The 14,586-nt window shown below is 42.8% G+C and overlaps 1 protein-coding gene across 2 annotated transcripts in view; it reads left to right on the forward strand.

The window, feature by feature from the left end:
- Positions 1–14,586, forward strand: part of THSD4 (thrombospondin type 1 domain containing 4) — a 669,170-nt gene that overhangs the window by 626,119 nt on the left and 28,465 nt on the right. For both annotated transcript variants that reach the window (XM_055536867.1, XM_055536866.1), the window contains 2 exons: positions 7,437–7,612; positions 9,976–10,072. In XM_055536867.1, coding sequence (XP_055392842.1) covers positions 7,437–7,612; positions 9,976–10,072 — 273 coding nt within the window. The remainder of the gene's footprint in view (positions 1–7,436; positions 7,613–9,975; positions 10,073–14,586) is intronic.

The following is a 14,586-nucleotide window of genomic DNA, read 5'->3' on the forward strand; positions in this document are numbered from 1 at the left end:
TTTTCACACTTTTATCTCAAATTTAAACCCATCCCCACAAGGTTCTATGCTGCCTTCCCCCATTCCATATTTATATGTCTCCTTTCCACAGTGAGATCCCTGGCTCCCAACAACATTTCGTCCAGCCATCTTGGAAAAATGTTTGATAGTGCCTGTTGCAACTAAGCATGCATATACCTATAATCCAGCAATTCTACTTCTGGGTACATTCCCAACAGAAATAAGGACTTATGTCCACCAAAAGCATAATGCTTGCAGCAGCTTTACGCATAAGAGCCAAAAACTGGAAATACACCAAGAGCCAATCAATAATAGAAAAGCACATTGTGGCATATTTGTACAATAATAAATTGCTGTGAAAAATAATGAAACTCCTGATAAATGCAACAAAGTGGATGAATTTCATGGACATCAAGTTAAGTAAAAGATGTTCAATGTTAAAGAGGATGTATGATATTATTCCATTTATGTGAAATTCAAAACCAGGGAAAATATGACTCTAGAAAGCAGAGTAGTGGCAACCGATTAGATTTGTGAGGATGGGATAATGATTCTGAGGGGGCAGGAAGGAGCCTTCTGCAGGAGCTGGGATGTTCTGCATCTTTATCCAGGTAGCAGTAACACAGGCACAATACAAAGACAAAAAAGTCATCAAGCTATAATTTAAATATTTTACTATATGCAAGTTACATCCTATTTTTTTAATTTAATACAGCTATAAATTGAGTTGCCAATGCAATTAACTCAACTGAGATGATTTAATCAAACCAATTCCATATGTGTTCAGGAAACAACTGCATCAGAACTTAATCATCTACCTGGCAACTACTGCTTTTCTGTTGTAAAACACATCCCGTGTCAGTAATGGGGAAAATTGTACATGCAAGGATCTAACAGTACAGTTCATGGGTTTTCTCAGTGTCTTGATTTAATTTTTTGTTGAGTTGAATTGGACTGTGTTATACACACCCCAAGGGTTAGTCACAACCCAAACCTTTAATGGTTTACTCTGTGTGTGTAAAGTCACTTGATAACCCTCTAGGGTTGATTACTGGTAACTTGAAATTCATGGGAAAAGTCAGCTCCTAGAATCCTAAACGCTTGAAGGAGGGCATTGTGACAAGAGCTTCAATAGTAGGGTGGAATGAACATAGGTTTCAACCCCAGGCTGGCCCTTTTGCTACCCTTCTCTCAGTGTTAGCCCTGTCACCCAGGCAAAGCCAGTATATAAGACGTGAAACCATTCGTCCTTTGATGAAGACATCTTCTCTTTTGATCAGGACTGAAAATTAAGAGATGAGGGTGGGAAGGTATACTGCAGTGCTTCTCCAACTTTAAGTGCACCGCAGCCACCTGGACAGCTTGCTAAACCTGAGTGCTGGACCCCACCCAAGTTTCTGATTCAGCCAGCCTGAGCCAACACATCTACCAGCCTCCAGGGGATGCTAATGCTGCTGGCCCAAGGGCCACACTCTGAGAATTACTGCCATAATTGCAATGAATGTGGAAGTAGAGCATCAGCATTCAAGTCCTGAACTTAACCTAACAGTCTGTGACCATGAGCAAGCAACTTAATCTCTCTGAACCTATTTTCTCATTTGTATGATAAAGACAGTATATGTCCTGCTTGCCCTATAGGATTGGCATTCATATTTTGTGAGTTCATTTGTGTTTTGAAAACAATAAATCATTAGACCAAAGGTTCTTCACATTTTTGTGCTTTGGACTCCCTTGGCAGTCTATGGATACCATCTCAGAATACTGTTTTTAAATCTATAAAATAAGATACAGGGGAAAAAACAGAAACCAATTATACTTAATTAAAATTATAAAAATATTTTAGAAAAATAATTTGTAATATACATAGTGATGTGATTCTTTGACATTAAAATAGGTAATGCCGTGGAGGGTTTTCCAATAATTACTATAATTCCAGAATATTGATGAATTTTTAAACAATATTTCAAAATATTTGTAACATCTATAATGTCATATGAATACATGAGTGACTTCTATCAGTGATCAAGTCACAGTATTGCTAATACTATTATGGTCTGTTGCCTATATTTATAATAGAAGGAATGCCAAGTTTCAGTTGGGAGTTAGTGAAAATAAAGATGCGATTGACAGACCCCTCCAAGGTGGTCCTTGTGAAGTGAGTAATTGTGTTCCATTTTCAGGGTATCTAGCTTGGGTAACATATTCTGAGACTCACTTGGGATGGTGCCCGTATGTGGGCTTCTATGGAAGCTCATAGACCAGAAATGGCAGGACCACAGACCTCCAGCTATATCAGAGCAGCAGTGCCAGTGATGTCCGACCTCTTTACCCTTGAGTTTGTTGTGCTGCTTCCATTATAGCTTCTAAGAATTACTGAAATATTAAGAAGCTTCGAGGAACTTGTTAGTAGGAGGATCACAGTGATCTGTTGATGTAATTGATAATGGAGCCAGTGTTTGGGTCGTCAACAGTGGGCATTAAGATGGTGGGATGAGGTGTATGAGAAGCAGGGCATGGATATATTAACAATTTGTACATGAACCTTGGAGAAGGGCATTGTTGATACAAAGAGTTTAGGCCAAAAATATATGCCCAGCATGGACCATTTAAACTGGAATAAAACCCAAATATCCAACAAGAGTGGAGATTTCCGCTTATTGACATAGTTGTGAGGTTGCCTTTCAAACAGACTTTGCCAAATCTTGACCTCAGTGAACACACGCACTAGCAAGAGCCATGAGTCACCTGCACCTTTTTGTGAGTTAGTTCTGGACACCATTAATAGCCCTGGAGCCGCTTACAAGTACAGATATTGTAGATGCAGCTGTTTTCAACGTAAGGCCAGATGGGGGGCTAGTTTTGGACCTGTCTCAGAAGCTAACCTCTGGGCATATGGTATTAGGACCATGTTTGAAAAAATCTGATGTTGCTTTTTTTATTTTAAGTGTTTTGCTAGTCTATGGTTAAAAATTCATCTAAACCCTTAGTGAGAATCCACGGACAACAGTTATTTAGTCATTAAGTTGTGCCTGACTCTTTTGTGACCCAAGGACTATAGCCCACCAATCTCCTCTATCCATGGGATTTTCCAGGCAAGAATACTGGAATGGGTTGCCATTTCCTTCTCCAGAGGATCTTGCCTACTCAAGGATCAAACCCAAGTCTCCTGAATTGGCAAGCAGATTCTTTACTGCTGAGTCACCAGGGAAGCCCCATGGATAACCGTAGTAGATGGTAAAAAAGATTCAGGGTCCCAGTGTTTAATTTCCTAGGGGGCTCTTTGCCATACTTCAAATGGTTCTTTAATGGACTTTTTGGTTTCCAGATAATAACCTCTTCTATAACACTGCCATTAAAAGCAATAAAATCTTAGCCAGAACTTACCTCAATTCTGAGCTTTTGATGCTCCAAATTGGATTTTAAGGAGAAGCTGTGAAAAGGGAGAAAATATTTTATTTCTGCTTGTACCATGTCCTTTATATTAATTAAAAAATTTTAAGCTTTAAAAAAAGTAATATATGCATGTGGTAAAACAAATTTTAAATGGTAGTAAAAGGATATAAAGTGGGAAATAAATGTCTCCCTTCTCATCTCCCATCCCAACCTAAACCCCCATTCCTTTCCCCAAATGTTAATTGTTTTAGAACTGTCTTGCCCTAAAATGTTTATGTGTGAGCCTACATGTTTTTTAATGTGTATATTTTTATTTTAAAGTGTATAACAAATGAGACCATACCAAATAGACTGTTTTGTATTTTTGTTTCATTTTAAAATGTATCACAGAGTTCATTTCATACCCACAGTCCTGCCTCATTGTTTTTAGGGCCATATGATATTCCATTGCATGGTTATCCAAGATGACAATTTACTTAAGTAATCCTCTATTCATGCATATTTAGGTTGGTTTTAGTTTTTCTCAGTTGAAAACAATCTGCAGAGAATATCCTTATTAAAAAAACACTTTTGTATACTTACAGAAGGATAGCCATCAAGTAGTTTCCTAGAAGAATAATTCTCAGGGCATTTAAACCTATTGTGTGGGGGTGGGGGGTGGAGGGAAAGGGGAGGAGGGGCATTTAACCCCATATTCTTGACCTGAGAATAGTTAGTAACCAAACTGCCTTCCAAGGTCAGATCAGTTTACACTCCCACCAACAGTGTGGGGATGCATGGATAACAGTTGTTGTTTAGTTGCTAAGTTGTATTCGACCGTTTTGTGACCCTATGGACTGTAGCCTACCAGGCTTCTCTGTCCACGGGATTTTCCAGGCAAGAATACTGGAGTGGGTTGCCATTTCCTTCTCCAGGGGATCTTCCTGACCCAGGGATCAAACCTGCATCTCTTGCATTGGCAGGCAGATTCTTTACCACTGAGTCACCAAGGAAGGTTACTTAGCCATAAAAAGAATGAAATTCTTCCATTTGCAGCAATGTGAATGGACCTAATAGAGAATATTAGGTTTAGTGAAATAAGTCAGACAGAGAAAAACACTATATGATATCACTTATATGTGGAGTCTAACAAATAATATAAATGAATGCATGTGCAAAACAAAAATGGACCCACAGATATAGAAAACAAACTAGTGGTTACCAAGGGGAAGTGGAAAGGGAGTATATTCTGTAAAAATACTGAATCATTATGCAGTAAAACCTGAAATTAACCTAATATTGTAAATCAACTATACTTCAGTTAAAAAAGAAATACTGGAAGAGGTCAAGAATGAGTTCAGACCTACACATCTGAGGGATGTTGTCAAGTAGGTGATTAGATATACAAGTCTGGGACTAGGGAATTCCCTGGAGGTCCAGCAGTTAGGACTCCACACTCTCATTGCTGAGGGCCTAGGTTTGATCCCTGATCAGGGAACTAAAATCTCACAAGCTTAGGACCAGAGGAAAATGCTGAATTGGAGACATAAATATCAAAGTCGCTGGAATATAGTAATTGAAGCCATGGGCATAGATGCAATGGCCCATGAAGGGAGTACAACACCCAAACCAGGTCTACTCTGAAGCCTTAAGGAACACTAACATTTAATGGCCAAGTAGAAACAGATGAGAAAAAAGAAAGAACAGATGCACAGCCCAATAGCAGGAGGAAAGCCAGTTGAGTGAGGTGTCCCAGAAACCAGTGAAAGAAGGCTTCAAATAGGAGGGAGCAGCTGGTAGTGCCAAATGCTGCCAAGACGTCCAATAAGAGGAAGGCTGAAAATGCCCATTGGATTTGACAACGTGGAGGTCCTGATGACATTCATTTGAATTGTTTCAGTGAAATAATGGGAACAAGAGCCAGATTGGAGATGACTGAGAAGTGAATGGGAAATGAGAACACAGTGACCCTATATGGACCACTCTCAAGAACTATGGTTTTGAGAGAAAATAGCCCAAACCTATTCATCCTCAGTCTCAGCTCTTGACTCTTCCTTGCCAATCAGTAAGCTGAAGTGATTTTCTAACTTGGCATTTGATGTTCCACAACTGTGGTCTCCCAGGAACCATGGCAATGACCAGCCAGGGATAGCATCTTTGGGGGGTGCGGGGCACGGGTCACCTCAGCCTTGGGGGTTCTTCCACTCCTGCAAGCAGCTTCTGACTCTGCAGGCCTGGGAAGGCCCATTGTAGAAAACACTGCTACAACTGGCCTTAAGAAACAAAGAATCTTTATACTTTAGCGAGATCTACTAAAAAATGTCTCTGGAGAAGGAAATGGCAACCCCCTCTCCAGTATTCTTGCCTGGAGAATCCCATGGACAGAAGAGCCTGGCAGGCTACAGTCCATGGGGTCGCAAGAGTCAGACGCAACTTAGTGACTAAACCACCACCACCACTGAAAATTGTCAAGATAATGTCTGGAATTGGCAAAGCAAAACAAGCTATGGCAGGGTGATGGGATGGGTATGTGGAGGCTTATGATACCTTTCTCACTCCTTTTGTTCATGTGTAAATTTTTTCATAATACATTGTAAAAAATATTAAGTTTAGTAACTGTAAATTGAAAGTACACAGGACCAGAGCCACCACAGGCCTACTGTTGACCATGTCGCTTAGAGCAAGATCTCTTTTGGGGCTTCCCCTGTGTTTCAGTGTATAAGAATCTGCCTTGCAATGCAGGGGACGTGGGTTTGGTCCCTGGGCAGGGAACTAAAGATCCCACATTTCATGGGTCAGCTGAGCCACGTGCCACAACAGAAGATCTTGTGTGCCACAGCTAAGACCCAACAGTCAAAAAAGTAAATAAATATTTTTAAAAAAGAAGAATAGGGTCTCCTTTAAATCCAATTTTCCTTTGGCCTGGGGGAGCAGGGTGGTATCCAGGTACCAAATGTGTGAGGGGGGAATATGCGTCCTTTCTTCTCTCAGTAACCACAGAATCTTGCTCTTTGCCCCTCTTCTCCTTTATTACCTCCCTCCTGAGTGTGGACTCCAAGTCAGAGTTCTGTCACCCATCTCTGAACTTGAGCAAGTTCCCCCTCAGACATGCTCTGAACAATGAAGCTGCACATCTGCTTAGCAGTGTTGTGAAGATCCATTCTGACAGTGTATGTGGGAGTGGTTCACAGCGTCCATCCTTAGAAGGCCACAGAAGTCAGGGGATATACATGAATGGAGGTGACCAAGTAGGAGAAAATCACATGACCCTCCTAGCCCAGCTTTAGCTTTGCCACTTTTAGTAGACATACAGGTAGGAAGAACTGTAAGAAAAATTCTATTCAGTAAGAAAAAATAATTCAAGCATGATGCATAATCTATATTCATGAGTCAACGGGTAATAAACTGAGACTTCGCTTCAGTGTTGGGGAGTATTAAGGAGCGGTGGGGAGTAGGGCAGTCAGAGCATGCAGGCCCTAACAGAGGTGGTCCTCCCCGCCCCATGATTGCTCCCAGCTCCATGACTGCTGCCATGACAGAACGTGGAGCTCTTGTCTTGTTTTACAAGAGAAGCTAGAGCTCTAAACCTTTTATGTGAAATCTCCCAGTTCTTAAATTTGGGTTCAATTTTTTAAAAATAAAAACACTACAATGGTCAAATTAAGCTCATTTGTGAGCCAAAATCAGCTGATGAGCTGCCAGTGTGCAACCTCTCACCTTTAGATAATGGGATAGAATACTGTTTCTGTTCCCCCTTCCTTTTGTCTTCCACTTCTGAGTTTCTCCTTTGTCGCATGTTCCACGTCCTTCTCTCCTAACCTCTCCCACCCTTCCTTTCTAGATTAAGTCCAAGAGGTAGAAGGGGTTAAAGTCAGTTGAAGGAGTGATGAGGCCCAAAGGGATGTGATCTAGACGCCTCATCCTGCCCCAAGGCCTAGGCCAGTGCCCCGCACATAGTGGTTGAAGCAACAAGCTTGATGAATGAATAAGCCAGCAACCAGGGCTCAGTCAGTTTCTTGCACACACCTGGGCTCACCTGAGGACTGTCTCATTTTTCTCAACAGCCTTGCGAAGTCGTTCTGGCCGCTCCATCATCAATGGGAACTGGGCAATTGACCGGCCTGGAAAATACGAGGGCGGAGGGACCATGTTCACATACAAGCGTCCAAATGAGATTTCGAGCACTGCTGGAGAGTCCTTTTTGGCCGAAGGTCCCACTAATGAGATCTTGGATGTTTATGTGAGTTTGAACTATTGCCTTTGTGTCTTCTTGCTTCTCAGGACCACACTTAGAAAAATTAAACAACAAATGTTGCCCCTGCTCAATAAGATCATTTGAGTGGCGCCTTTTGGGGTGCCCTTACATGCTTGGCGCTCATCTTTGCCACTCACCTCCAAATGTACCTAGCTCATAGAAACCATAAACTCTCCCAGATGCCTCAGCATTTACTGACCCAGTAAAACCAATTTTACTTGTTGAATCAAATCAGAGGCAAAACATATCCTTTATTTCATGAGCACTGGATCTCCTCCAGGCACTTTCCTCCTATACTAATTTGGTGTGTTTTCTTTTTATGGCAAAAGAAAGCAAATGCCTAAAGCAAGACAAGACCACTCACAGTTCCCAGCCCTCTTCAAATTCGATTAAAGCAAGTGAAGAAACAAGAACTCCAGAGTCCTCCGCATGACACAGTAAAGCTTGGAGTAACAATACAGAGATTTACTAGAAGTTCCCTGCTTCCCAGAAGACAGCACTTTGATTTCTTTTACAAGAAACTAAAAGTATTAAGTTGCCCCAGAGTTAAAAAATGGGCTTTATTTTTATATGAAACCACTAGAATCCAAGCTTCTTAAAAAAGATCAGGAAATAAAAGAGGACCAGAAATAAAATCTCAAAATCAAAGTTTTGATAAAAAGGAATGAGCTCACCCATCAATATATATTCTCTCACCATCTCCAGAGTCACACTGGTGTACCTGATATTTGCTGAGTTTGAGTTTCATAAATATTACTTGTCCAACTATACAGTTACATGTTCATTCCCTTTGGGCCTAGTGACTCATGGACTAGAAACAACAAAGAAAGCCTTGTTATAACTCATTCTGAATAGACTGAGTCTATTTTTAATAGACTGTCCAGTGGTTGTTGGACTCTGGGTAAGTTTCAAATGGCATCAGGGGTAAAAACTCAGGTTGTTAAAGGCCCACTGTGGGTGGTCTGGGATGTGGTGGCCAATAATAATTTCATCAACGGGACAAGGTTTGTACTGGCAGAACATTTGCACAGAAGAGTGGGGAAGGATTTCCAGGCCCAGGAGGAGTGTCCGATTGTGTGAAAAGAGAAGTGAGGGAACTAGGACTGGATCGTGGGAACCCGTGGTCATGCCACCATGTCCCTCAGGGATTCTCTGCTCCCCACATGGTTCCTAGATCTGAGGGGCCCCAGGGTTCTTAAGTCTGCCTTCCCCTGGATGATTTATAGACAGGAAGCCCCTTTTCACACGTAGGGAAGGGGTGAGGGCTGATGGCATATATGGATGGAGCAGATACCCTCATGGACCGAACAGGACCCACCCTTGCAGGAGTGACTCAGAGAACGCCTCTAGCTAACAGGACCTCAGAGATCAGCTGTGATTCTAACCTCCTGCCTCTCCAGATGAAGAAATCAGAGGCTATGAGATTGAGGGACTTGCTCCAGGTGACACGGCTGGTCAACAGGAGAACCCCTTTATAAAGCAGTAGAGATGGAAACATCAAAACATGACCCTGTCTCCTTGCCTGGCTCATATTTTCACTTCAGATTCCTGTTCAACTGCTTTATTTAGCCCAAAGGATTTTGTGCTCCAAAGCCAATAGGGAGGGAATTAGTCTGGCACTGTGTGCTGGCTTGTTTTGTATTCTTGTCCCAGACAGTGCTGTGGGTGACTTCCACGGCCCTATGCAGCTTTTATCATGCGTTTCTGAGAGAATAGGACCCAGGAGACACTTCCCTTATTCGGTACCTGTATTTCTCACCCCACCTCTTTGTGATTCTGGAGCTTTGCATGGATGAGAGGGGATGGGACTCAGAGAGTCAATAAGGGAGAGGGTTGGGGCAGACCTTCCTGAGCCAGGCTCACAGACCGGGCAGAGGACTTCAGAGGAACCTAGAAGGGCTCCTGCTGGCACTGCCGGAAGTCTGGCCCTTCCTTCGTGACTCTGTCTCGCCACCTAGTGTTCAAACGGTGTCTCTGTGGTGTAAACCTAAGAGTCTCTTGGACATTCTGAGATCTGTGCCCAAAATCTAAGTCATGGAGAAGATGGTGGGGAGCCAACAGAAAGGGTCGCTTCCGTTGCTCCCATCTTTCCATTTGGAACTTATAAAATCTTGACTTTCAGCCTAGTTTTCTTCCGAATCTCTCAAAGACTATGTTCCTCATTCTTCAAAAGCAAATGGCAAAAAGCCATCTGAAAATAGCTTTCATTTAGTCTGTCACTGGCTCACTATTATTATTAGATGTAAATCAATCCACTCATTTATAGTCAATGCCGCTCACACCACTGAGCCCAGCGTCAGCCGGAAAGGGCTGTGCTTGTGCAGTGACGCTGACCTCTGTGTTGTCAGATGATACACCAGCAGCCTAACCCCGGAGTCCACTATGAGTACGTGATCATGGGGAACAACGCCATCAGCCCACAGGTGCCACTTCACAGGAGACCAGGTAAAACTTCTCGTTTTGCTGCCAATCATCCCAGATCATTTCCTTTTAAAGCCCTTTCTCTCTTCTTCTTGTATATCTGCCCTCTGTCTCTTAGTTAACACAGCGCAAATTCATGGACACATACTTCAGAGTCGATGTATCAGAGGATGCTTCAGTATTCGCCTGAACTTTCTCTGAGAGTGTTTCATTCACTTGATTTAAACGTGAAGTGAACAGAGCTTCCCTGGTGGTAGGTAGATAAGAATCCACCTGCCACTGCAGTCTGATCCCTGATCCAGGAAGATCCCACATGTCACGGAGCAACGGAGCCCATGCACCACAACTGCTGAGCCTGTGTTGTAAAGCCCAAGAACCACAACAAGAGAAGCTATCGCATTGGGAAGCCCGCACGCTGCAGCTGGAGAGGAGCCCGCACAGCAACAAAGACCGAGTACAGCCAGAAATAAAATTAATTAAATTTTTTTAAAAGTGAAAAAAAACCAAAGTGAACATTCTCAGCCTGCCTTTCAGTTCAACATCTTGAATTGTCTTATGTATTAGTTTCCTATTGCTGCTGCAACAAGTGACCTCAGACTGAGGAGCATAAAACAATAACAAATTTACTATCCTATAGTTCTAGAGGTCAAAAGTCCAAAATGGGTTTTGCTGGGCAGAAATCAAGGTGTTGGTGAGCAATGCAGCCTCTGCAAGCTCTGAGAAAGAATTGATCTCCTTGCCTTTTTCAAATTCAAGAGGCCACTTTCATTCCTTGGTTCGTGGCCCCTTCTTCCAGCTTCAGAGCCAGCCAAGTAACACCTTTAGATCTCTCTCTGCCTCTGACCGTCTTCTGCCGTCACATCTCCTTCTCTCTCACCCTCCTGCCTCTTTCTTATTAAGGACCCTTCTGGTTACATTGAGCTCAGCCAGATAAATCTCTCCATCTCAAAACCCAGGATGGCTTAATTATATCTGCAAAATCCCTTTTGCCACATTAAACAAACACATCCCAGTTCCAGGGATTAGGACCCAGACACCTTCAGAGGGCCATTGTTCTATCTACCACATGGCTTTTCTCTTGGTCCCCTGCTGCTTCCACTGACACAGCTTTGACCTAAAAGAAAAGCATCATGGGTTCGCATCTAACAGTTGACCTCTTCCCAGTGGGCTCTGCTGAGAGACAGAGCTGGCAGCTCTGCTTGGCTGCTGCTGGACGAGTCACAGCCCCTGGCTGATACTTCTTCACCAAATGGTGATGGAGCCTGCCACCCAAATGGAGACTGTCTTTTCTATCTTTCAAACAGAAAGGTCCGCAGAAATATTCATAATAATTGCTCACACAGACTGAGTCCTCACTATGTGCCAGACACTGCTGAGCCCTTCATATAGACTAACTCGTCAATTCTCACAAGTATACTCGGAGGAAGGAACTATTATTAGCCCCATTTTAAGAGTAAGGAAATAGAAGCTTAGAGAGACTGAGTTACATCCTGGACCTCAGGCCAGCCTGGGTCACTAGCCCCTGTGCTTGTTATACTGCCTAGAGGTGACCTGGTCCAACGTCTGTCCTAGCAAGTGAGGGGACAGACATGAGACCCCATACATCCATCCTTCCCTGGGCTGCTGATTGGATAACCAGGTCATCTGTCCCAGATGAAGGAGAAGTCACCTGGGCTTCCTGGAGACAACAGCCTGGTGTTTGCCTGGCATGTGGGGTACGTGTGTTGTCCAAACTCCAAGTCAGCACACTCAGCCTGTAAGAATTTTTAAGCCATTTCCAGGAGCAATATACAGCCTGAGAAACCAAGTTCAGATGGCAAAATATTGAGATTACTGATTCTGACTTATAGGGGCAATTGGATAGACTATTTGAAATCATATAGGATGATGGTGATTGATAGCAAGCCTAATGGGTCTCAGTTTATGGGTAGCATGTGGTCCTGGGATCAGCTGCCTGGGACAGAGCAGGCCAGAAGGGCTCAGCCATAAAACACTGATGAGGAGAGGCAAGCTGGACCAGGCTTCATCCTCCATATCAACAGAGACAGGAGGTCAGAGCTTGAATTCAACTCTACTTTTTTGCTGTGCATGTTCATGCAAGAGAGTAACTTCTCTGAACACATTCACAATCTACAGAATAGAAAGGAAGAAAATGTACATTCAAAGGCTTTATTTCAGAGGGGAAAGGTATTGAATGAATGAGATATCCATCCTAGCACAGTGCCTAGGGCATATAAGACACATAAAAGATCTTAAAAGATTTTATCTGATAACATTTGGACACTCTTATTTATACCAATATACTGGTCTTGATTCTATTAGTTTAATTTGCCTATAGTATTTCAAACCATGAAGTATTCTGTCAACTAAATAAGAAAGTGCTGATGAAAGAGGAGAGAAAGCTCTAAGTTTTAACTGCATTTTATAGTAACCCTAGAATTTGCCACCTTATTTGATATTAAACTAATGAATGCTTGAACACTATTCAATCAAAATGGAAATATGTAAAGTAAAATGCAACTGCTCCACAGTTGCCAAAACTTGAAAGCAACCAAGATGTCTTTCAGTAAGTGAATTTGGATAAAAGGACTGTGACACGTCCAGACAATGGAATATTATCCAGTGCTAGAAAGAAATGAGCTATCAAGCCAGGAAAAGACATGTATGAACCTTAGCTGCAGATTACTAAGTGAAAAAAGCCAGTCTGAAAAGTCTGCGTACTATATGGTTCCAAGTATGTATGACTGTCTGCAAAAGATACAACTATGGAGACAGTGAACAGATCAGTGGTGTCCAGGGATTACAAGGGACGGAGGGAGGAATAGGCAGAGCACAGAGGATTTTAGGGCAGCAAAACTGTTCTGTGTGATACTGCAAATGTTGACAGATGTCACACATTTGTCAAAACCCACAAAATGTAAAACACCAAGAGTGAACCCTAATGTAATCTGTGGACTTCAGATATGTCAAGTGTAGTTTCATCAGTTTTAACAAATGTACCACTCTGATGTGGGATGTTGATGGGGGAGGCCGTGCATGTGTGGGGGCAGGAGAAAGAAGCGAACTCTCTGCGCTTCCCACTCAGTTTTGCTGTAAACCTAAAACTGCTTGCCACGCTGTGCCTAGTCACCATGTCCAACTCTTTGCAACCCTATGGACTGCAGCGTGCCAGGCTCCTCTGTCCATGGGATTCTCCAGGCAAGAATAGTGGAGTGGGCTGCCATGCCTTCCTCCAGGGATCTTCCCAACCCAGGGGTTGAATTCGTGTCTCCTATGTCTCCTCCATTGGCAGGCAGGTTCTATATGTGTACGATGCGTGTGTGCTCAGTCATGTCCAACTCTTTGCAGCCCCATGGACTGTAGCCAGCCAGGCTGCTCTGTCCATGGGGATTCTTCCCAACCCAGGGGTCAAACCCGTGTCTTCCTAGGTTGGGAAGATCCCTGGAGGAGGGCATGGCAACTATAGGTATATAGTTGGGCATATATACCTATATGTGTGAATATATATATTCACACATATAGGTATATATTTATATATATATATATAATCTATTTATTTTAAAAAAAAAAAGCAGTATTCCCAACCTCATACCTCACCCAGCTTCCCAGAGGCAATCTCTCTTAACAATTTGGAGGGACTCTGTCCAGCCCTCTCTGTGCATGTGCAAACGTGTTCAAGCCGATTTGAATCTTTGTCTACAATCCAAGTCTACCAGGAACATCACATGCTAGTCTTTTCTAAAAGTCAACATAAGACTAACCTGAGAAACTTCCTTGAAACTGGTAGAAAATTCCATCCTAATCAATCTGGAGGCTCCCCCACACATCCTAGATATGAGGAACGTTTCCTGCCTGGCAGGTCTGTGGTGCCCAGGAAACACAAGACCTCAGAGGCCTGCTTCTCCATCTCTCTCTCTCTTAGAAAGTGCTCTCCAGTTTTTTCTCCTCCTTCCCCTGGGCCAGCTCCTCTGGGCCCTGCTATCCTTACTGGGAACTCACGTTTTTGCTATGGGAAAGAAGAGCTGTTGACTTCTGGTAGCTTTTGCCTTCTCTTCTACAAAAATCTCAGGCAAGAAAATCCAAGAATTTAGCCACTTGGACTAGGAGAGGAGGAGGAGGAACAGAGACACAAATTAATCTCTCAAAAAGTGTCCTGCCACATCTGCGTATGCGTATACAAACTGAATTCTGTCATGCTTTTTTCTTTCACCAAACAGCCTGTCAGTCATGACGTGTATTTGCTTCATTCTTTTCTTAAAAATTACATAGTATTTCATTCATGGCTGTAGTATAATTTCTTTTAACTAGTACCACTGAGTCAGGAAGATTCCCTGGAGGATAGCCTGGCAACTCACTCCAGATTCTCGCCTGGAGAATCCCAAGGACAGAGGCTCCAGGTGGGCTACAAGAGATTTGAAAAGAATTGGACACAACTGAAGCAACTCAGCACACATGCACGCACTGGTGGACATTTAAATTCATTCTACTGTTTTGCTGTTTCAAATTAGTAGCCGTACTTGTACATACAGCTTTATGTA

This window comes from Bubalus kerabau, chromosome 10 (genome assembly GCF_029407905.1).
Source record: "Bubalus kerabau isolate K-KA32 ecotype Philippines breed swamp buffalo chromosome 10, PCC_UOA_SB_1v2, whole genome shotgun sequence".
Lineage (NCBI taxonomy): Eukaryota > Metazoa > Chordata > Mammalia > Artiodactyla > Bovidae > Bubalus > Bubalus kerabau.